The sequence below is a fragment of the Aquarana catesbeiana genome, linkage group LG05 (genome assembly GCF_042186555.1).
Source record: "Aquarana catesbeiana isolate 2022-GZ linkage group LG05, ASM4218655v1, whole genome shotgun sequence".
Classification (NCBI taxonomy): Eukaryota; Metazoa; Chordata; class Amphibia; order Anura; family Ranidae; genus Aquarana; species Aquarana catesbeiana.
Window position 1 is genome coordinate 453,393,741 of NC_133328.1, and position 22,899 is coordinate 453,416,639.

At 42.6% G+C, this 22,899-nt stretch overlaps 1 protein-coding gene across 1 annotated transcript in view; it reads right to left on the reverse strand.

The window, feature by feature from the left end:
- Positions 1-22,899, reverse strand: part of CEP192 (centrosomal protein 192) — a 417,077-nt gene that overhangs the window by 249,578 nt on the left and 144,600 nt on the right. Inside the window, 1 exon segment of the mRNA XM_073632810.1 lies at positions 16,003-16,136. Coding sequence (XP_073488911.1) covers positions 16,003-16,136 — 134 coding nt within the window.

Below are 22,899 nucleotides of genomic sequence, written 5' to 3' on the forward strand. Positions count from 1 at the left end.
TATATATATATATATATATATATATATATATATACACACACACACATATACACACACACACTGTATAATATATATATATATATATATATATTATAGAACAAGTCAAAAAATTAGTGGACATAATGAGGGGGAGAATATATACATAAAAAAAAAAAAATAAAGTAGTAGTATAAATTTTATTACAGCATAATTAAAAAACAAACACCCTGTATGAACAGTTACCCAATAATGCAGTTACAGAGGCCTGGAGCTAAGGTACAAGGATTGGTTTGGTAATATATCAAAGTGAAAAAGAGATTTTTGATCCAGCAATGCATTCAAAAACTTGCAACGAGCAAGGAGGCATTGCTGGATCAAAAATATTTTTCAAGTCAAAAGTCCCCTAACCTTAAAGTGTACAGGGCGTGGCTTGGCACATGGAGCAGTGAGACCTGTCTCAGCATGGCTCCCTGTCGCTGAGACGCCCACGGGATTACCACACAGCTCGAACCTCCTCACAGCCACTCGGATGGGTAACCCAAAGCCTAAGGACCCTAAAAAAAAAAAAAAAAAAAAAAAAAAAAATGGAGGGGGACGTTCAGACGGAGACCTGGGGCATTTCTTTACCCGTTCTTCAGCCACAGCATAGAGCAAGCAGGCTTCCAAGATGGCGCCAGCTTCCCTTGCCTGATCTGAATACATGGCTGACATGCAGGTGAGCTCCCGCGGTCGTTCCCCCTCCCCAGGAGGCTCTGAGCAACCCACAGATGCGATCCCTGCATTCCTATATTAGATCCCTGCCCACCAAGTCTGATTTTGAACAATGTGTGACAGGCATTGAAAAGACCTATTAGGCAGGAGATCAATAAGCTCAAGAAGGATCTGGGTGTCCGAATGGAGGATATTGAGAACACCACAGATAGCCTCTGCAATGCTCTGCAATCCCACAAAGACACTAAACTCTCGGTGTCATAATCCAACAGATTATGTACCAGCAAGATGACATCAGGAACCGTAACAGCCGCAACATCCACATACAGGGTTTTCCGGAATCAGGCTACCATAAAGATCTTGCTACGGCGGTGACGGCCATTTTTAACCAGCTGCTACAGAAACCTACGGATGCACCCTTGGAGCTGGACACAGGACCTCGGGCCCGAGAAATCCAGATTCTTCGATTGTGTGCGACACATTATGCAGGGAGCATTTCTCTTCAACGATGTTCCAGTCATGCTCCTACCAGACCTGTCCCGCCAGACTCTGGCCATGCGACGTGCCCTGAAACGGCTCATGCAGTTGCTCCAGGAACGTCATAAAATATCAATGGAGAATGCCCTTCAAACTCCGGGTACATAATGAGGGTAAGACTGCTTTATGCCGCATCATGCTATATTTCGCATGATGGAGACCAAAATTTCTCACTATGCTGGAACTGCCTCAAGTATGTCTGCCGTATTGGCCATTTTTCCCTGCAACCCTGGGCCTTCCTTTCCTTCCTCAATGGCAACAGAAAGGCAAGCAGAAGCACACCAGATTTTCCTCCCGAAGGCCCCCTGAGGACTAACACCTCTGGAACTCATGTTCTTTTCTACTTACCCTGGGTGCTTTTTCAGGTTTGGCACTTCTACCCTGGGGCTTTCATTCTCCATATGCGACCCTGCTGCATTTTCGTCCTGCGTCTCCTTGGATGCCAATAATGATTATTTTTCTTTAATCGTTTATTCATGTTGTTCCTTTATCCATGCTACGGTGTTTGATGTGTGTAGTCATTTCTTTTCCTCTCATATCACAGCGGTCTTGCAAGACACTACTCCAGGAAAGTATATATATATATATATATATATATATATATATATATATATATATATATATATATATATATATATATATATATATATATTTTTTTTTTTTTTTTTTTTAATACAATACTATTTTAGAAATGTATTCTCTCTCACACACACACACACACACACACACACACACACATGTACATTCTCCCCCTAAATGTTGCACTAACCCATTATTTCTAAATGTTCGAAGTTCCCTTCATTTTGTTTATTATCCTGTGGGTGGCTGGGATTGGGGGCTGTTTTATGCACCTTCCAAGACCCCCCCCACCTAGGCCTTACAGTGCCTTGTGATGCATTTACCCTTGATTTTGAGTGCTATTGCGCCACCTAGTGGCCAGTTTTATCTCAATTACTGGTGGTATCCATTTCTCATACGTTTACATCTTCTCTTACCCAGCCAATGGGATAAGGGACACCCCCTATCTGTTCTGTGTCTCTCCTCTTTTCTCTATGTTGTTTCTGTTCTACTTCCCCTCTATTTTTTCCTGCGCTGTCTTAAACTCCCCCATGACCCGACAATATTTTTTTTTGGTTTTTCTAGTGGGGACTTCCCATGTTGGTTTGTACCCTCCCACTGTTACCATAGTAAAGGCAGTACATAGCCCTGTTACCTTCTCTTCTTACAACTGTAGAGGTTTTAACACTCCGGAGAAGCAAAGCCAGATACTCTATCATTTTCATAAGACACATACCAAAATCTTGTTTCTGCAGGAAACTCATTTCTGCTCATAGTATACCAGCCCTCCGTAACGCTTCTATCCTACTTGGTATCATAGCACTAACCCGCAGGACAAGTCGAAAGGGGTATCAATAGCTTTTCCTAAATCCTTTGACCCAGAGGTATTCCCTTATTGATCCTTTTTTGTGTGTCCCAAACCCTTTTAGATGTTCCCGAACGAACATCTCTCTGTAATCTTTTTTTGGTCACACCTTGCCCCTGTACTACAAGTCCCATCATGCCTCTGCCTCTGGATGTCATGCTTGTGGCTGTCAGAGTCTTGCTATGCCTCATGGGACTTGTAGTTCTGCAACAGCTGGAGGTCCGCTAATTGCATATCCCTGCTCTAGATCATTTACCCAAATCATATAGGGGTTTTTCTTGGCGTTTAAACAGTCTGCTCAAGGACTCCCCGTGTTGCTGATATTGAATTAGCCATACGAACTTCGTTTTGGACCATAGGTCTGATGACACTAATCCCCTGACAGAGTGGGAAGACTTGAAATGTGTTAATCGGGGTGTCTTTATCCAGCATGGTTCCCGACTAGAGGGCCCGTTGGATGGAGATTATGCGCTTGCTCTCTACCATTGCTTCACTGGAGACTACAACATAAGCAGACTCTGAATTCTGCTGTCTATGTGGATCTCCCTAATGCACGCCAGGACTTGCTCTATTACTTGACTCTCATTCCCTCACTGCACGTGACAAAGGCCGCAACGATCATTACTCTCTAGCTAATAAATGTGGCCAACATTTAGCCAGGGTACTCCGTCCACGCACCACCCCATACCACTGCCCAATAGAGGGTAACACTCAAGGCATCTCAGACACCTTGACACCTTTAATGCCATCGATGACTCACTTCCCGTCCACAGAGTTGTTATCTGCTAATATTTCTATTCTCCCCAAACCAGGTAAAGACCCTTCTCAATGTAGCAGTTATAGGCCCATCTCTCTCCTAAACAGACAAAAATTTTGGCTAACCGAGGGGGGACAAACTGTAATTCATAAAGATCAAGTGGGTTTTGTCCCAGGATGGGAGGCTAGGGACAACACCACAAAAAACTACTCATCTAATCTTGTACATACAACAGCACAAACTGAAGGCTTGTTTTCTTTTGACGCAGCAAAAGCGTTCGACCGGGTCAACTGGCAATTTCTACGCTCATCTCTGGTCCAGATTGGACTTGGCGTGACTTTTGTTAACAAAGTCATGTCCTTATACTCTCAGCCTTCAGCATCAGTACTGGTCAATGGTTCTTCCTCTAAACCTTTCTATATATCAAAAAAACGGGACACGACAGGGATGCCCCCGCCCATTGCTTTTTGTCATTGCGATAGAACACCTAGTCCGTGCCAGTCGCCAGAATGATTCCATGGTTGGTATCCAAACTCACCACAAGCTCTCTTTATGCTGACGACTTATTAGTGTATTTACAACAACCCCACGCATCCCTACTGTCCCTCTTGCATGAATTCTGCCGCTTCGGGGAGTTTAGCAATTTCAAACTCAATATGTCCAAAAAAAAAAAAAAAAAAAGGAGGCCCTTAATATCTCGCTCCCTGATGTCACTGTCTCAGCTACGCTCAAATTTTTCTTTTCAGTGGTCACCTAAAGGTATATCTTATCTAGGTGTCATTATCCCTGCCAACCTTTCCAACTCATATTCTCTGAATTACCCTCCTCTGTTAACACGTATTCGAAAGGATTTAGACATCTTGGAATCCATCTTCTCTACCCTGGTTTGGACGTATTAATGTGTTAAAAATGGACACTACCAAAAATTGCTTTACCTCTTCCAGACGGTCCCTATCCTATAGTGCCCAAGCAGTTTCTCCCTCCTCCTTAGGCCTTTTTTCTTTTGCTTTTCACTTTCTCCTCTTTATTTCACCCTGTCACAGCCCGTGAATTGGTTATCCATTTTTCAATACGCTATAAAAGAGAATTTTTCTATCTATTGCTATGGTCTCTAATATAATGGCTATCGTAAAAGTTATACTGTTTGAATATAACCCTTCATTATATTGTTTCTTTTGATTGAAACAAATATATTTACCTCTAACCTTAATTGTACAGTACACAGGCTGAGTATTCATATACCAACTAAAAATAAAAAAAAATAAAAAAAAACTTTTCTGCATATAATAAGAATATATCGTTTCCCCAGATAATTTATCAGCTGGAGTTATGTACATTTTACCAGTTGCTCCCTAGGCTTTGTAGCCCTCTTCATACAGGGGAATTCAAAACACAACAAAAACAGCACCAGCCTAGAGAATTACCAATGGCACAGTTTATTATAAGAAAAGTAGAATTATGTTCAAACTGATGAGTATTCGGCTTCTAGCATAAAACAGAAGGAAACTTCAACCATAGTCTCCGCTCGTGGCACTGGATATGCACAGATGACACCCAATTATGTGTAGCATTCATTAACATGCGTCAAAAGGTATATCCTATCTAGGGTCACAGACTGAGGATATGGTTAAAGATTCCTTCTGTTTTATGCTATGAGCTCAACACTCATCTGTGTTTGTTAATATAAAGTCTACAGGTAAAGCCTGATTATGTAAGCAGCACAGAGGTGTAGTGGTTACCACTTTCACCTAGCAGCAAAAAGGGTCGCTGGTTTGAATCTGGACCACAACACCATCTGCCTTGTTGTGAATTCATGAAGAAATATATTTTATATTTACTGGCAGAAACATGAGAGATGCTTAGGCCTCAAAAAGTAGATGAACTGTGATGTTAAATAATTGAACTGTTGCCCTTTTGCAGACCTTTAGGACAAATTAGACGCTCTCATGTTTTTCCAAGTTTTACTACTACTTCAAATATTGAAGACTTTTACAAGCATGTATTGTAAGGAAAACTGTTGGAACAAAAAACTGCTCTCGTCACAAAAACAAGGAGATATTTACATGGTATTGTGAATAAACGAAAGCTGCCACAGGACACAAGATTATACAGACAATTCTCGCCTAGAGATAACCTCACCTGGCTAAACTTATTGTGTTCAAGTGATGGACTGTTTAACCGCTAAGCCACCGCCCACCGTCATATGACGGCTGGACGAGGCTTCTGTTGTTCTGGGAGGACGTCATATGACGTCCTCGCCCTCCCGAGCCACTAGGGGGCGCGCGCGCGCCGCCGGCGGCGCGTGCCCGCTGCGTCACTCGGGACCCGGTGCGCGTGCCCGGCGGCCGCGATGTCCGCCGGGCACCCGCGATTGCGGGTAACAGAGCAGGAGCATGGATCTGTGCATGTAAACACAGATCCACGTCCTGTCAGAGAGGAGAGGAGACCGATGGCGTGTCCCTTGTACATAGGGACAGCGATCGGTCACCTCCCCCAGTCAGTCCCCTCCCCCCACAGTTAGAATCACCTCCTTAGGTCATACATTAACCCCTCGAGCGCCCCCTAGTGTTAACCCCTTCCCTGCCAGTCACATTTACACAGTAATCAATGCAATTTTATAGCATTGATCGCTGTATAAATGTGAATGGTCCCAAAAATGTGTCAAAAGTGTCCGATGTGTCCGCCGCAATATCGTAGTCACAATAAAAATTGCAGATCGCCGCCATTACTAGTAAAAAATAAATAAATAATAAAAATGCTATAAATCTATCCCCTATTTTGTAGACGCTATAACTTTTGCGCAAACCAATCAATATACGCTTATCGCAATTTTTTTTTACCAAAAATATGTAGAAGAATACGTATCGGCCTAAACTGAGGAAAAAATTTGTTAAAAAAAAAAAAAATTTGGATATTTATTATAGCAAAAAGTAAAAAATATTGTGTTTTTTCAAAATTGTCCCTCTTCTTTTGTTTATAGCGCAATAAATAAAAACCGCAGAGGTGATCAAATACCACCAAAAGAAAGCTCTATTTGTGGGGAAAAAAATGCTAAAAATTTAATTAAGGTGCAGTGTAACATGACCGTGCAATTGTCATTCAAAGTGCGACAGCGCTGAAAACTGAAAAATGGCTTGGGCAGGAAGGGGGTGTAAGTGCCCTGTATTGAGGTGGTTAAATAGCTAACACCTTGGCTAACAAAACTCATTGTATGAACTTTTAGGATGGTTTAGACAAACAAGTCATTTCTAAACACCCAGTGGGAATGTTCAAGGTCCATCTCAACACGTTAAAAAGAGTTGAATTTTGTACCAGTTAAAAATATTTTAAAAGTATCTATAAGGTTTTTATAAGTTATTTCAAACTATCTATGACATTGTAGGTCACAGAGACATTATAATGTTGGCATCTGCGGACCCATCAACTTTGCTATGAAGAATTTATATATGAAAGTGTGATTTTATAAGTAGAAGTGTTTTAAGAAACTAATTAGTATTAGGAAAAACATATAATTATGATTATATCTATAGAAGACTGTAACCTGTGCAGAGAAAAACGAATATTCAGTGAAGATACCAGAAGTTATACAGGTATCCATATAATCATTTTTATGTAGTATTGATGAATATATATAACAACGTGTGTATTTCATAGATAGACCAGTTTTTACAGATATACATTTATAGAGATACAGATATATAACCAAGTTATGTAATGGTGATTAATCAAACTTATACTGAGTGTATTTTACATTAGACCGATTACCAGAATATTTAAAGGTATATACTATCCTTACCATTATAAACCTTATGAAAATAGAACGTATTAACTTAAAAGGATGGACTCAAAACACGTGCGAGACACCTGGTGGTTGAAGGTGGTATTATTTGAACTCACTAAATTTCCAGAAGAGGTTAATAATCAAGTCTCCTAACCCAATGGGAAGTGAGCCACGTCCTTTTGGGCAGAGCCATTATAATTTTTATGGTCTTATTATCTGAAATGGTATTTAGAGGCAAGTAAGAAGGCAGAGAGGGACACAGGAGAAGGAAGAGAGCTCAGGGGGAGAGCTCAGGGATCCACCCTGAGGGGGGACACTGGGAGATACATACAATCCCAGACTGACACTCATGCACCATGCATGAATACATATTTTTACATTCATGAAGATTCCTCAACACCTAATACTTAGAACTCGGAGGTCACAAGAAGTAAATCCTCTTTAAGAGTATCCATTTTGAAACTACGGCAGCCATCTTAACTCTGGTAACCAGCCGATAGGAACAGCAGCCATCCTGGAATGGGTAATGATGTCATGTTGATTTTATCTTGTATGTTCTCTCAAATATTGATATGTTCTCTCAAATATTGATGTATTGAATATTATTCAATTGATAATCATTCTCCCAAATCAATAACCGCCTTGTAGATTTTTCTCTAAAGATTCACATTTTTCATTATATTTTTCTTTTTGCATAGGCCACATTTATTGACAAAACAAACGTCTAATTTATTTCACAATTTTAACCACTTACTTACCTGCAGCAAAGTAACGGTTGTACGTGTGAAATACAGATGTTCTGTTTAATTGTCAAGTTCACAAGGTTATTGATTCTACCGAGAAGTTATCATGGTGGTATTATGTCAAAGGGACGGTACGCCCATTTTTGCAAGTGTTTTTATTGATTTTCAAGACGTTCATGTAACGCAATCGGTATCTTAATTTCATGAGATTATTTGTTTGTTTACCAATAAATTTCTATTTCGTATGACCACACGTCTCCGTGAATAGGTTTCACAAGCATAGACTGTCATATAGATTGATTTTGTATCTTAAAAATATCTTCGTAAAAAATTACTCAATGATAATTATTGTGCGGGAAACCTGTCCTTAAAAAGGCACAACTTATTCTGACTGAATATTCACGACAGCCTGGAGTTTGTATGTTCTCCCTGTGGGTTTTCCTCTGGGTACTCCGGTTTCCACCCACACTCTAAAAATACATGCTGGTATGTTAAATTGGATCCTGTCTAAAAATTGGCCCCAGTATATGTAAGAATATGTGTTAGGGACCTTAGGTTTTAAGCTCCTTGAGGGTAGGGACTGATGTGAATGTACAATGTATATGTAAATCGCTGCGTAAATTGACAGCGCTATACAAGTACCTGAAATTAAAAAAAAATTAAATGGGATTTTTGTACCCACCATAAAATCCATTTCTGAGTTTGACGGACACAGCACCTCCTTAATCTTGACCATTGGGTTATATATCGCCTCTGCAAGTGTAGGACTAGGCAGAACAAAAAACACCTGACTACGCCCATGGGTTGTCCTCGGTCAGTATATAACCCCCTCCCTGCACTAGGTATTCAGTTTAGTAGCAAGCAGTAATAGAAATATCAAAAACTCCATAGAGGGGTGGGTGCTGTGTCCGAACTCAGAGAAATGGATTTTACGGCGAGTACAAAAATCCGATTTTCCCTTTCATTCAACGGACACAGCGCCTCCTTAATCTTGACCACTGGGATGTCTAAAAGCAGTGCCAAAGAAAAATGAGTGGTGGGCAAACATACAAGGCCAACAACAAGATCCACAGATGCCAAAATATCCACTTTCACTAAATTCTATGAGGTATGCACTGACGACCAAGTGGCCACCTTGCAAACCTGTGATATCGGACGCTTGATGAAGGAAGGCCCAAGAAGTACCAAGCGCCTGAGTAGAATGTGCCGTCGAATCGCACAAACCACATCCAGGGTATGCAAAGCAAATTCCTTGGGATGAGCCGGCTTGGGACACAAGGATGGCAACACAATGTCCTCATTCAAATGGAAGTCAGAGACAACCTTGGGTAGAAATGACGGACAGGGACGAAGAACCACTTTATCCCTATGGGAGTACTAAATAGGCACTACGCAGGATGCCGCCAACTCCGAAACCCTGCAGGCCGAGGTAATAGCCACCAGGGATGCCACCTTCTGGGACAACATAGGTAAGGGAATCTGCCAAATATTCTCAAATGGAGGTTTCTGGAGAACCGATAGCATTAAGTTTAAAACACATGGTGGCAAAAGAGACCGTACAGGCGGAGCCACATGCTGGACTCCTTCAATTAAGGTACGAAACAAAGAGTGAGTGGCTAGGGGTCAAAGCCAACTTCTGCTCAATGCCCTGTTGAAGAAAAGCGAAGATCTGAGCCACAGAAAAGGATCGAGGATGAACGCCAATCGACTCACACCAAGAAATGTATGCTTTCCACGTACGATGGTATATCTTACTAGAAGTCGACTTCCTCGCCTTCACCATAGTAGGGATCACTGATCCCGACAGACCTCTATCTCTTAGTACCTGGCGTTCAATGGTTAGGCCATTAAAACCAGTTACTGTAAAGCAGGATGGAAGCTCAGCCCTGGGTACAACTGGTCCGCTTTTAGAGGTAGCTTCTAAGAGACGTTTACGGCCACCTGAAGACTTTCGACCTCGGCCCTTCGCAGGCACCACAGAAGAGGAAGGCGTTGGCGCCGCAGTGGCACTAGGACGACTGCAGCGTCTACCAAAGGAACTTGCGAGATTGCCACAAGCCTCAGTTACTTCCCGTTGAACTGAACCTGCTGAAGGGGCCGATGTTTGAGAAGAAAAACTACTAACCTGGTCAGCATTCACTTCAGAGTCAGACCCAGGAAGCCCAAATTTCCTGGACAGGGCTAGAGGGGACCTTGGGTAGTTCGGATGTCACCCGAACATTTACAGGAATTATGGTGAAAATGGAAAATGAGAAACAGCGCAATATTAAAATAAAAAATACAATTTTAGGAATTGTTATAATGCTGCACCAAAAATTTGTAAAAACGAATAAAGCATAAAATAGTGAAAAATTGGGCGCAAAAAACATTATCACCCAACGTAGCGTGAGTACATTATTTAGTGACAACAAGTACACCATGGGTTTAGTGTCAAAACAGTCCGGCACAAATATACATGCGAATAAAACAATAGTGGTTAAATTCTTCTATATATTATTTCTCCAACACCACCGCCGCATGTACATATACATCCTAAGTTTGGCGGAGGATATAGTTGTTATGGCAGCAACTAGCTGCCATAACCCCGGTATCCCCGTTTTCGGCAGGCGGTCGAGTACAAGATAAAAGTGGTCTCTGCGGCGGATTCACCGCAAGATCTATTTTACAAGTGGCGGGAGAGGGCCCTCCCCCTCCGCAATCCGGTACCCTCCGCTGCTTACTGGAGCCGTCGGCAGCGGCGATCGCGTCCTTTCCCTAGCTGTGCATGGAGACGAGTGAGGGAAGGATGGCGCCCACCCTCCTCCATGACGCTGCAGGGCGGAAGCAACGTCAAAAAACGTCACTTCTGCCCATACGTCGTAAAAAGGCACACATTGTTTTTTCCCCAGGTCATTTTTTTAAATGGACTTTTCTTTTATTGCATTTTAGTGTAAATATGAGATCTGAGGTTTTTTTAAACCCAGATCTCATATTTAAGAGGACCTGTTATGCTTTTTTCTATTACAAGGGATGTTTACATTCCTTGTAATAGGAATAAAAGTGACATTTTTTTTTTTTTTTTTTAAACAGTGTAAAAATAAATAAAATCATGTAAAATAAGAAAAAAAAAAAAAATTTAAAAATGCCCCGTCGAGCTTGCACGCAGAAGCGAACGCATACATGAGTAGCGCCCGCATATGAAAACGGTGGTCAAAACCACACATGTGAGGTATCGCTCGTTAGAGCGAGAGCAATAATTCTAGCCCTAGAACTCTAGCGCAAAACATGCAACCTGTAGAATTTTTTTAAACATCGCCTATGGAGATTTTTGAGGGTAAAAGTTTGACGCCATTCCACGAGCGGGCGCAATTTTGAAGCGTGACATGTTGGATATCAATTTACTTAGCGTAACATTATCTTTCACAATATAAAAAAAAAAAAAAAAAAAAAAAAAAAAAAGGCTAACTTTACTGTTTTTTTATTCAAAAAAGTGATTTTATTTCCAAAAAAAGCGCGCTTGTAAGACCACTGCGCAAATACGGTGTGAAAAAAAGTATTGCAATGACCGCCATTTTATTCTCTAGGGTGTTAGAAAAAAAATATATAATGTTTGGGGGTTCCAAGTAATTTTCTAGCAAAAACAAAATGTTTTAAACATGTAAACACCTGAATTCCAAAACGAGGCTGGTCCTTAAGTGGTTAAATCTTGAAGGAACCAAAGTGCTTCACCCGAAGTGACATATGTGCTCACCAGATATCTGTGATCACAGAGTGACCACCAGGCATATAATAGAGGGATCCTTCCTCATTTAGCTAGGACCTTTCAAGCCACATGCAACTCCAATCAACTGTTTCCAGAAATTAATCTGACTTCATTTCAATAATGGATGGTAAACAGTAGATTCCTCAAACCGTTACACTCTGAAGTGCATATCCACAGATCCTTTTCAATAAATCTGTGAAGTTTGGCTCCCCAAAAAACAAGCCACAGAGAGGCAATATAGTGCAATACTGTCTTTAATTAAAAGCACTTATATGTATATGTAAGAACAGCAGATAGCGCAGCTGGGGGATGAGGCAGAGGCCAGTCTGTCCCTCGGTATGAGATGTAAGAAGCGCGGCGTGGGTCTCAGCTGAAAGTGTTAGTAGAGAGCTTCTGTATCAAGCATGTTCAAGCATCAGGAAAAAAAAAAAAAAAAAAAAACACAACACACTTTCAACAAAACTCCTCAAACACCTCCAGGTGAAAAGCCCACTCCCCTGGAGGTAACTGCTAATGACGGAGAAAATCTGTCAGTCAATCTTTCACTCCTGGGAAGGAAATGGCAGACAAAGCAGAAACATGAAGCTACACACAAGACAGGACGGGATCCACTTGGTGTGGCATACTGGACACGTACATGGAGCTGCTTCAGCCAAGTCGACCAATGCAGGATAATATTGATAGGCAACAACCTCCCGTACAGTGACCAAGTCCCCTTGTACCAAAAAAGATAGTCCAGACATTCCCCACTCTGCCTATCAAGGTGCTATACGTCATCAGAACCTTCCAGGAGAGGAGGAGGAGGACTTATACGTCTTTAGCAGTCACGAAGACTTCCACCAGTCCGGAGACCAGATGCTTCTATGGGAGGAGAGTCAAACAAATGCATCCTTCCAGCACACGCCATTTAAAATTCCACTACAGAGGTATGTAATAGAACTGGGAAAGAGGCAATCATTACTCAAAAAAAAAAAAAAAAAAAAAAAAAAAAAACCACATGGGACAGATTTATGTCACTCAAGGAGGTACAAAATTTCTATTGGTTTTATCCCTAAAATCAATAGAAAACTCAAAAGAGGGGAGATACAGATGAAGGATGGGACTTGTGATGTAATTTATGGCGGTGGTGGTTCCTTTAAACGCTATAGGGAAGTTTTACTGAGCTTTGTCCTTGTGATGGTTCATTGTTCAGTTTGGCACATACTGCATGTTCCTTGTAAATCACAATTATCCTTGTGATTGAGTAAATGATTAAGTCATTTACTTTGAGGCCAATAGGGATGTCGAATATTGTGTGGGGGACTGAGAAATTTTTTATCATTAAAGAACCCTCCTTTCTCTGGTGGACTTGACACACACGATTGAGCTTTAGTTTTTTTTTTTTTTAACCACTTCAGCCCCAGAAGATTTGGCTGCTCAATCAGACCATTTTTTTGCGATACGGCTCTGCGTCGCTTTAACTGATAATTGCCTGGTCTGCGACGCTGTACCTAAACAAAACTTTTTGCCCACAAATAGAGCTTTTGGTGGTATTTGATCACCTCTGCGGTTTTTAATTTTTTGCGCTATAAACAAAAAAGCAACAATTTAAATTCAATTAAATTAAAAAAAAATAAAAAAAAAACCCACACAATAAATAAATTGAAATTATATATATATATATATATATATATATATATATATATATATATATATATATATATATATATATATATATATATATATACACACACACACATACACATGTACATTCTCCCCCTAAATGTTACACTAACCCATTATTCCTAAATGTTCGAGGTTCCCAATGTATAAGCATACATTGATTGGTTTACACAAAAATTATAGCGTCTACAAAATAGGGAATAGATTTATGGTATTTTTATTATTTTTTTTTTTTTTTTTTTTTTTTTTTTACTACTAATGGCAGGGATCTGCAATTTTTAATCAGGACTGTGATATTGCGGCAGACAAATTCGCCCAGGGGAGCCAACCTGCCGCAGTACAACTGCGGCGGCTGGTCGGGAAGGGGTTACATTTTGGATCACCCAGTACTGTGGTATATGTAAACTTCCCGGTAGGTCTAAATTCTATTTTGAGTGTGTATGCGTGTTTGTGTGTCTTTAGTTCTGGGGTTTTTTACTCTGTTTCCCATTTCCAAATGTGCTCCCAGATGAGAGATTTTGTGAACAAGTTATTTTCAGTGGTTTTCTAATTTATTTGGCAATATACCTGGATTATCTGAATTGTAGCCATTTCTTTCTCCAGACTGTATTTCCTGTATTAATATCTCAGCGTAGATCCTAAGGAAGCAAACCTATCAAGAATCGATCCTAGATGCAAAATATTGATTATAATCTGGAAGGCTGCTCATCAAAATTGAGCTGCATTTTCAAATTTGTAATAAAATGTGTTTCAATTTGTACGTTAGTTTCTTGAAAAAGTCCCATGCATTTCCCCTCTGTTGGGCTGAGTGTTTTTCACCTTAAAAGAGGCAACCATGCTTCCCAAGGACCTCCTATAAAAGTGAAGCAAGGGATTTTTTTAAATCGACCTGAGCAAAGCCGTCCAAGTCCTAGGTATTTCTTCTCAGGAAGAATCTGTTGCTTGGGTAGTATCCAGGGTCAGGCACAAATATTACAACTGCTGAGCCTGGAGCAACACTGATTTCTGAAAATTAAGGTAAAAAAACGTCTCCAGAGTGCGTACCATGAGTGTTTTCCAAGAGAGGAGTCGATTGCTCCTTCAGGAGAAAAAAAAAAACCAACACACACACACGTATCCTATAATAGGGATACCCTGGGTCCGTATAAATGTCCAAAATTTGGGCCAGGACCTTGGTGAGCACTTTGGGAGCCATGGACAGACTATACAAGCAGGGCCACAAACTGACATCACAACCAGCAGGAACCTTTGATGATCATTTGGTGATATATTTGACAGTCCGCAAATCTTTTTGCAGGTTCAAAAGAAAACATTTGAAAGCATGAGGGGTGGAATGGAAAAGCTGTGAAAGTCGAACTTATAGCCACAAGCCACTATACTGCGGATCCACTAGCCACATCTTCCCTTCTAAATGTCCATGAAGGTCAGCAAAACTCCCTCCCCTCCCAAATGAGTGCGAGTGTCCCTTCAAGACTAACATGGCATGGTCCTTTAGTTTAGGAACCCAGGACTTCTTGCAGGACCGACACCTCGCTTAAAGCTCAAGACCTTAGAGCAGCAAAAGAAATGCCTCAATGTAGAAAGAGCAAAATGTTTTGGAACAGCGTGCTCATCCTACTCTCTAAAATATTAACTGAGTTACCTCCCAATAGCTTCTGGATATAAACATTTGGGTTACGACCAAACCTACAGTACGTTCCCAGAGGAAGGGATACTCCACATGCCTCTGGCAGAGCAAAAAAAAAAAAAAGCGAACAGTCCAAAAGGACTGGTGGTGTCTGCTCCAATCAGAACCCCAACTAGAAGGATAACCCCCTCAGAACAGACACCAAGCCCATACCTTGAGGTTGTGGCAAACTCCGATAGGTGCAACCCCCATCTGCAGAGCTGGTCCCACCAAGGCAAAATGCCTCAAAAACAGAATATTCTCCAGCGCAGGAAGCTCTAGTTCTGTGTACAAAACATCCATAAGGTGAAGGGAGTCAGAGGCAAAAAATACACAAAGTGTGGGAAATATTTTATGAGGGGCTACATCTAGGTTCTACTCTAACAGTGGTATTCAGGACCACTCCCACCCCAGCATCCCCTGCTCTCTGCCATCTTGGAGAGGACCCCCAGATAACTGCTGCAACCAGTCTTCAGAGGAGTATGGTGTAGCTGATGTGTACTCCCAGCATTTAAGTAAAAAATGTTACAATAGCTCTTCTCCCCAAGTTGATTGACTCCCAGCCTGTCGGATTTTACATGCAATTATTGCTAGTGGCTGTTATCACTATGTTCTCATTAGTGGGTACCTTTAGGGTGGCCACATAAGTATCGATTTGACCAAATTACTGGATGCAACTAAAGTGATCTTAATAAAAAATAATCTTAAACCACACACCCTTCATCCAATCGACAGTGAACTTTGGATCAATTTGAACACTGGCAAGTTGATCAACCAAGGAGAAATTTTATCAATACTTTCTGATCAAACACATTTTTTCATGTGTGTCTGACAAATGACCCTGATAAAGACCAATTAAAATGATAGTTTTCAGTTTCAGAGCATAGCAACTTTCATCAGGCACATCCAATAGTTTTGAATGGATAGTCAAGGAAATTGTAATGCAGAAGCCACAAGTGTTAGTCATTTAAACATGAGAAATCAGCGTTAATCCTTTTTACCGTGAAAGATCCTCTTTTTGGCTCTTGAATTTCCTGTCCTTCAATAACTCCACGTTGCATTCCAGGTGGACGAAGTTTTTTAAAGTATGCTTCTAACTCATCATCATAAAATTCTTCATCATTTAGCTCTTCATCTGTAAGAAAAATAAGATGCTCTCAAATGCAAATCAAAGAACAGTAACGATACAAGCAAAACATGGCAATGTAATTAGCCATATACTGTAACTGCAATTAGCAAGCTTAAAATCTGAATATAATCCTGAAAATATCACAAATTTAAAGTACCGTATTTATCGGCGTATAACACGCACTTTTTTCCCCTTAAAATAAGGGGAAAATCGTGGGTGCGTGTTATACGCCGATCCCCGCTATTTTGTGATCTGTCGGAGCGATCGCCGCCGACATTCACATAGCTTGTATTTTTAAACATGGCGCCGCGGAGTTCGGAGGGACTCGGGGGCGCTCGTTCAGCTGAACGAGCGCCGCCGAGGACACAGTGACTGGGCGGAGCCGAGATACACATAGCCGAGGGTTCTCGGCTTTTCTCGGCGCCGTTCAGTCACGCCCAGTCCCGCCATTGGACCTCTGTTATGTCCATCATAGGGACTGGGCGTGACTGTGAACGGCGCCGAGAATAGCCGAGAACCCTCGGATATGTGTATCTCGGCTCCGCCCAGTCACTGTGTCCTCGGCGGCGCTCGTTCAGCTGAACGAGCGCCCCCGAGTCCCTCCGAACTCCGCGGCGCCATGTTTAAAAATACAAACTAAACGTTTGTATGTCGGTGGCGACAAGGCTGCACGGACCACTGGGGACAAGGCTGCACGGACCACTGGGGACAAGGCTGCACTGGGGCAAAGCTGAACTGGGGCAAAGCTGAACTGGGGACAAGGCTGCACTGGGGCAAAGCTGAACTGGGGCAAAGCTGAACTGGGGCAAAGCTGAACTGGGGACAAGGCTGCACTGGGGACAAGGCTGCACTGGGGCAAAGCTGCACTGGACACTGGGGAAAGGCTGCAGATGAACACTGATGAGGCTGCATTGATGGGCATTTAAATGTAAGTTTTTTTTCCTTAAAATTCCCTCCTAAACTTGGGGTGCGTGTTATACGCCGGCGCGTGTTATACGCCGATAAATACGGTATATGTGGACCCTTACCTTGTAAAACAACCCATTCAATTAAAAAAAAAAAAAAAAAAAAATTAAAAAAAAAAAAACACAAGAATACAATTTGTTTAAAAGAAAAAATGTAAACGTTTGCATGTACAGTCATGGCCAAAAATATTGACACGCCTGCATTTGTCAAATAATGCACCACTTCACCCAGAAAATTGTTGAAACAAACATGAGAATGCCTAAACATTTGTAATTGCTTTTGGTTTTTCCTTTTTGGAAAAAAAAGGGAGGACAGACCATATTGGCCCCATAAAGAATGAGGAAGGACATCTGGTTACAAAGGATGGGGAGATGGCGAAGGTATTGAATTTATTCTTCTCCTCAGTCTTCACGAGTGAATCGGGGGGCTTCAGTAACCAAAACTGCAGTGTTTATCCTCATGACACAACACAGGAAGCACCTCCATGGTTAACAGAGGATGGAATTAAAATTAGACTTGAGAAACTTAACATTAATAAATCACCGGGACCAGATGGTTTGCATCCGAGGGTACTTAGGGAACTCAGTCAAGTGATTGCCAGACCGTTGTTCCTAATTTTTACAGATAGTCTACTGACTGGAATGGTACCAGCTGATTGGAGAAAAGCCAATGTAGCACCTATATTTAAAAAGGGCCCAAAATACATCCCTGGGAATTACAGACCAGTTAGCCTAACATTGATAGTATGTAAACTCTTGGAGGGGATGATAAGGGACTATATACAGGATTTTAGTAATACGAACGGTATCATTAGCAGTAATCAGCATGGATTCATGAAGAATCGTTCTTGCCAAACCAATCTATTAACCTTCTAAGAGGAGGTGAGTTGCCATCTAGATAAAGGAAGGCCCGTAGACGTGGTGTATCTGGATTTTGCAAAAGCATTTGACACAGTTCCCCATAAACGTTTACTGTACAAAATAAGGTCCATTGGCATTGACCATAGGGTGAGTACATGGATTGAAAACTGGCTACAAAGGGCGAGTTCAGAGGGTGGTGATAAATGGGGAGTACTCGGAATGGTCAGGGGTGTGTAGTGGGGTTCCCCAGGGTTCTGTGCTGGGACCAATCCTATTTAATTTGTTCATAAACGATCTGGAGGATGGGATAAACAGTTCAATCTCTGTATTAGCAGACGATACTAAGCTAAGCAGGGCAATAACTTCTCCGCAGGACGTGGAAACCTTGCAAAAAGATCTGAACAAATTAATGGGGTGGGCGACTACATGGCAAATGAGGTTCAATGTAGAAAAATGTAAAATAATGGAGCGAGTACAAAGAAGGGCAACAAAGCTAATAAAGGGTCTGGAGGATCTTAGTTATGAGGAAAGGTTGCGAGCACTGAACTTATTCTCTCTGGAGAAGAGACGCTTGAGAGGGGATATGATTTCAATTTACAAATACCGGACTGGTGACCCCACAATAGGGATAAAACTTTTTCGCAGAAGAGAGTTTAACAAGACTCATGGCCACTCATTAAAATTAGAAGAAAACAGGTTTAACCTTAAACTACGTAGAGGGTTCTTTACTGTAAGAGCGGCAAGGATGTGGAATTCCCTTCCACAGGCGGTGGTCTCAGCGGGGAGCATTGATAGCTTCAAGAAACTATTAGATAAGCACCTGAATGACCACAACATACAGGGATATACAATGCAATACTGACACATAATCACACACATAGGTTGGACTTGATGGACTTGTGTTTTTTTTCAACCTCACCTACTATGTAACTATGTAACTATGTTTGTATTGGTAGGACTCAAAGTAGAGAAACAAAAAGCCAAATCTGACACATTCCACACAAAACTCCAAAAATGGACTGGACAAATTTATTGGCACCCTCAATTTAATATTTGGTAGTACACCCCTTGGAAAAAATAACTGAAATCAATCACTTATTGTAACCATCAATGAGTTCCTTACACCACTACTGGAAGGGTTCCTTTTCCCTACTGCTTCACCACAGGTGCTCTATGGGATTTAGATCTAGACTCATTGCTGACCAGTACCGTGCTCTCCGGGATTTAGATCTAGACTCATTGCTGACCAGTACCGTGCTCTCCAGCGCTTTGATAAACCATTACTGGGTGCTTTTTTGACCTGTGCTTTGGGTCATTGTCCTGCTGCAAGACCTCTGACAAAGACCCAACTTTATCACTGGGCCCTACATTGCACCCCAGAATTCTTCGGTAGTCTTCAGATTTCATAATGCCATGCACATGGTCAAGACATCCAGGAACATCAGCAAACCTCCACCATGTTTAACTGTAGAGACTGTATTTTCTTTAAAGGCCTAATTTTTTTTTTCTCAAAACAGTAGAATGATAGGCTTTCCAAAAAAAATTGCCAGTTACACTTACTGGTAACTGTTTTTCTAGGAAATCTTCCAGGACGGCACACTTAAGAGATGACTGGTCCACCTGACAGGAAACACAAACACATGTGTTTAAAAGGCCCCTCCTTTCCCCCTGCACCTCAGTTCTGCCAAAGTAATATGTTATCCTGGTGCAAGAGGGATACTTTTCCCGTAATTACATTAAAAGGATGGGAAGTAGGCCTGCTGTCCTGGAAGATTTCCTAGAAAAGCAGTTAACGGTAAGAGCCCTTGCACACTGGGGCGGGGGGCGGCGTCGGCGGTAAAACGCCGCTATTATTAGCGGCGTTTTACCGTCGGTATGCGGCCGCTAGCGGGGCGGTTTTACCCCCCGCTAGCGGCCGAGAAAGGGTTAAATACCACCGCAAAGCGCCTCTGCAGAGGCGCATTGCCGGCGGTATAGCCGCGCCGTCCCATTGATTTCAATGGGCAGGAGCGGTAAAGGAGTGGTATACACACCGCTCCTTCACCGCTCCGAAGATGCTGCTGGCAGGACTTTTTTTACCATCCTGCCAGCGCATCGCTCCAGTGTGCAAGCCCTCGGGGCTTTCACACTGGGATGACAGCAGCGGCACTTTCGGGGCGGTTTGCAGGCGCTATTATTAGCGCAATAGCGCCTGCAAACCGCCCCAGTGTGCAAGGGCTCTAAGTGCAACTGGTAATTTTCTCTAGTCATCTTCCAGGACGGCACACCTGAGAGGATGGACAAGAAGTTAAAGGCCTACCGCTTGTAAGACCTTTCTTCCAAATGCCAGATCCCGAGGTGATAGCAGTTCCACTCTGTTTTAGGAAGGTGTCCTGCTTCGCCCATGTGGCTTGTCTGACAGATCTGTTCCACTGAGGCTCCGGCTCTTTCTGCCCACGAGGCCGCCTGCGATCTTGTGGAACGGGCTTTGAGGTCTGCTGGTATTGGGAACCCTGCTTACTCATAAGCTATTCCTATAGTCTGTCTGATCCACCTAGCCACTGTAGTTCTAGATGCTTGCCCTCCCTTTCTAGCCACTAAAAAGAATCAAAAAGGTGACTCGACTTCCTAAAGCTTTTCACCCTACCTAGATATGTCAGTAAACACCTGACATCCAGTGAATTAAATTTCTATCTCGTTTTTCGGGTTTTCATAAAAAGGAGGGCAAAATAATCTCTTGAGATCTATGAAACTGGGAGGCGACTTTGGGAAAACACAGCGGGTCTTGTCTCAGAACCCATCTATCCTACAGTACCAACAAAAAGGACTCCTTAGTTTACAGGGCCTGCAGGTTGCTTACCCCACTGGCTGTAGTAATGGCCAGCAAAAAGGCTAAATTTAAGTGTCAAAAATTTTACTAAAATTTCTAGTGCTGGTTTGAAAGGCGCTTTCGCCAGCGCCTCCAGAACCATCGTCAGATTCTAAGGCGGGAAACCTGTTAATCGATACCAGGGGGGGGGGGGGGGGTTCAACCTCTCCCTCACTAACAGAAACCTTTTAATCAGAGGCTCCAGCACGAGCTTCTGGTCCAAAAACACAGACAGGGCTGCCATTGGTATTTTTAGGGTGTTCAGGGCACTCCCCTGGTTTACTCTGGCCTGCAAAAAGTCAAGTATCACTGATACCGAAGGCCTAGGGATTTTTCTATTCTGGCACCAGTGTGAAAAGAACTTCCAGATCTTTGGAGTAGATCTTTCTAGGGATCGGCTTCCTAGGAGGGTCTCAATCACTCTTTCAGAGCATCCCTTGTTGGAGTATTTCCCTCTCAAAGGCCAAACTGTCAAGTTGAAGAACCCCAGGTCAGGGTGAAGGACTGGCCTTTGTCAAAAGAGATTGTTCCTGGGCAGGACACGTTGTGGAGGGGAAACCGACCATTTCCTCAGAGTAGGAAACCATGTCCTTTTTGACCACCAGAGGGGCAATCGGGATTAGTTTGCACTCTGAGTGGGCCAGCTTTTGTAGGACCCGAGGAATTAATGCTGATTTTGGGGGGGGGGACGTACGCTAGGTAGCAATCCCAGTCCTGTGCTAGGGCATCCACCCACTATGATCCGCGCTCTCTGGTGAGAGAGAGAGAAAAAAAAAATTATATATATATATATATATATATATATATATATATATATATATATATATAATATATCCACCCTCCTGTTCCCTCTGTGGGCAAAAAAGGTCTACCTCCAGCACTTCATACTGCTGACTTATCTGAAGGAACACATCTTGGTTTAACTCCCATTCCCCCTGGTGGATGGGCCGTCTGCTTAGGAAGTTTGCCACCACATTGGTGGTCCCCTTTATGTGGACCGCCGATATGGACTAAAGGGTTCCTTCGGCCCAACCTAGGACTTCTAAAGCCAATTTTAGAAGTCTCCTGGACCTTGCGTCCCCCCAATGATTCGGTTAAGAGATGGTTGTCACATTGTCCGATTCTTTAGTACCTGTCCCACCACCAGGAGGTTTTTGCTTGGTTCAGGGTCCAGGACCCCTGGGCTCGGAGTAATCTTTACTGGATTCCACTGGGCCCAGGGATGACCCAACATGACTCCGTCTTGGCCCAGCAACCAATTCAGGGAGGCCTTTACTTTTAGCAGAATAGAAATCCTCCTGTTCAGTGACTCTGTCTTTCCATCCCAAGAGGACAGCAGGAAGAACTGCAGTTCCCTGGAATGGAGCTGTGCCCAGGAAATCGCTGGAATGTAGGAGGTCATTAGTACTACAGCTCTCATAACCTGTCTGCAAAAGCAGTCCCTGGGTTCCATTAGTGAGGAAACCGCTGTTAACACTTTTGCCTTTTTTTTCCTCTGGGAGAAAAAGCTTTTGAGCCCTTGTATCCACTAAGTGTTCCAGGAAGGTCTTTAACTGGGATGGTTCAAGAGATGCCTTCTCCCGGTTGATGGCTTCTGGACAACAAAGACATTGGAGTAAAATCCCTGGTACAGCTGTTCTGTTTTGTGGGGGAGGCGAGAGAAATTCCAACCGATAGCCTATTAGAATCTGCAAGCTATAGGGGCTCTCGGAGATCGTCCTCCACTGTGAAACAAAGTGAGAAAGTCTCCCCCCTACCCTGAAACTGGAGTCACTTGGACTACTTATTGGTGCCTTGTGGTCCGGAAAAGAGTAGACTACCCTTCTGTCTGTTCTTTTCCTTCCCCAACCTTCTGTTTGAGTCCTTTTTGGCCTTGAATTGGCTCTGGTTAGGGGCGCCCCCGAAAAAAAAACTTCCTGCCTTTCTCTTTGTTCCCTTTTCCGCAGATCGTGAAAGGACCTGAAGGACCAAAAGAGCTGGGAACTCTCAAAAGGCAACCTGTAGATCCGTGATCAGGTGATATAATCCCCTTCCCACAACTTAACCCAGACAGCCCTCCTTGCAGAGTTGAGGGGGGCCACTGACTTAGCCGTGG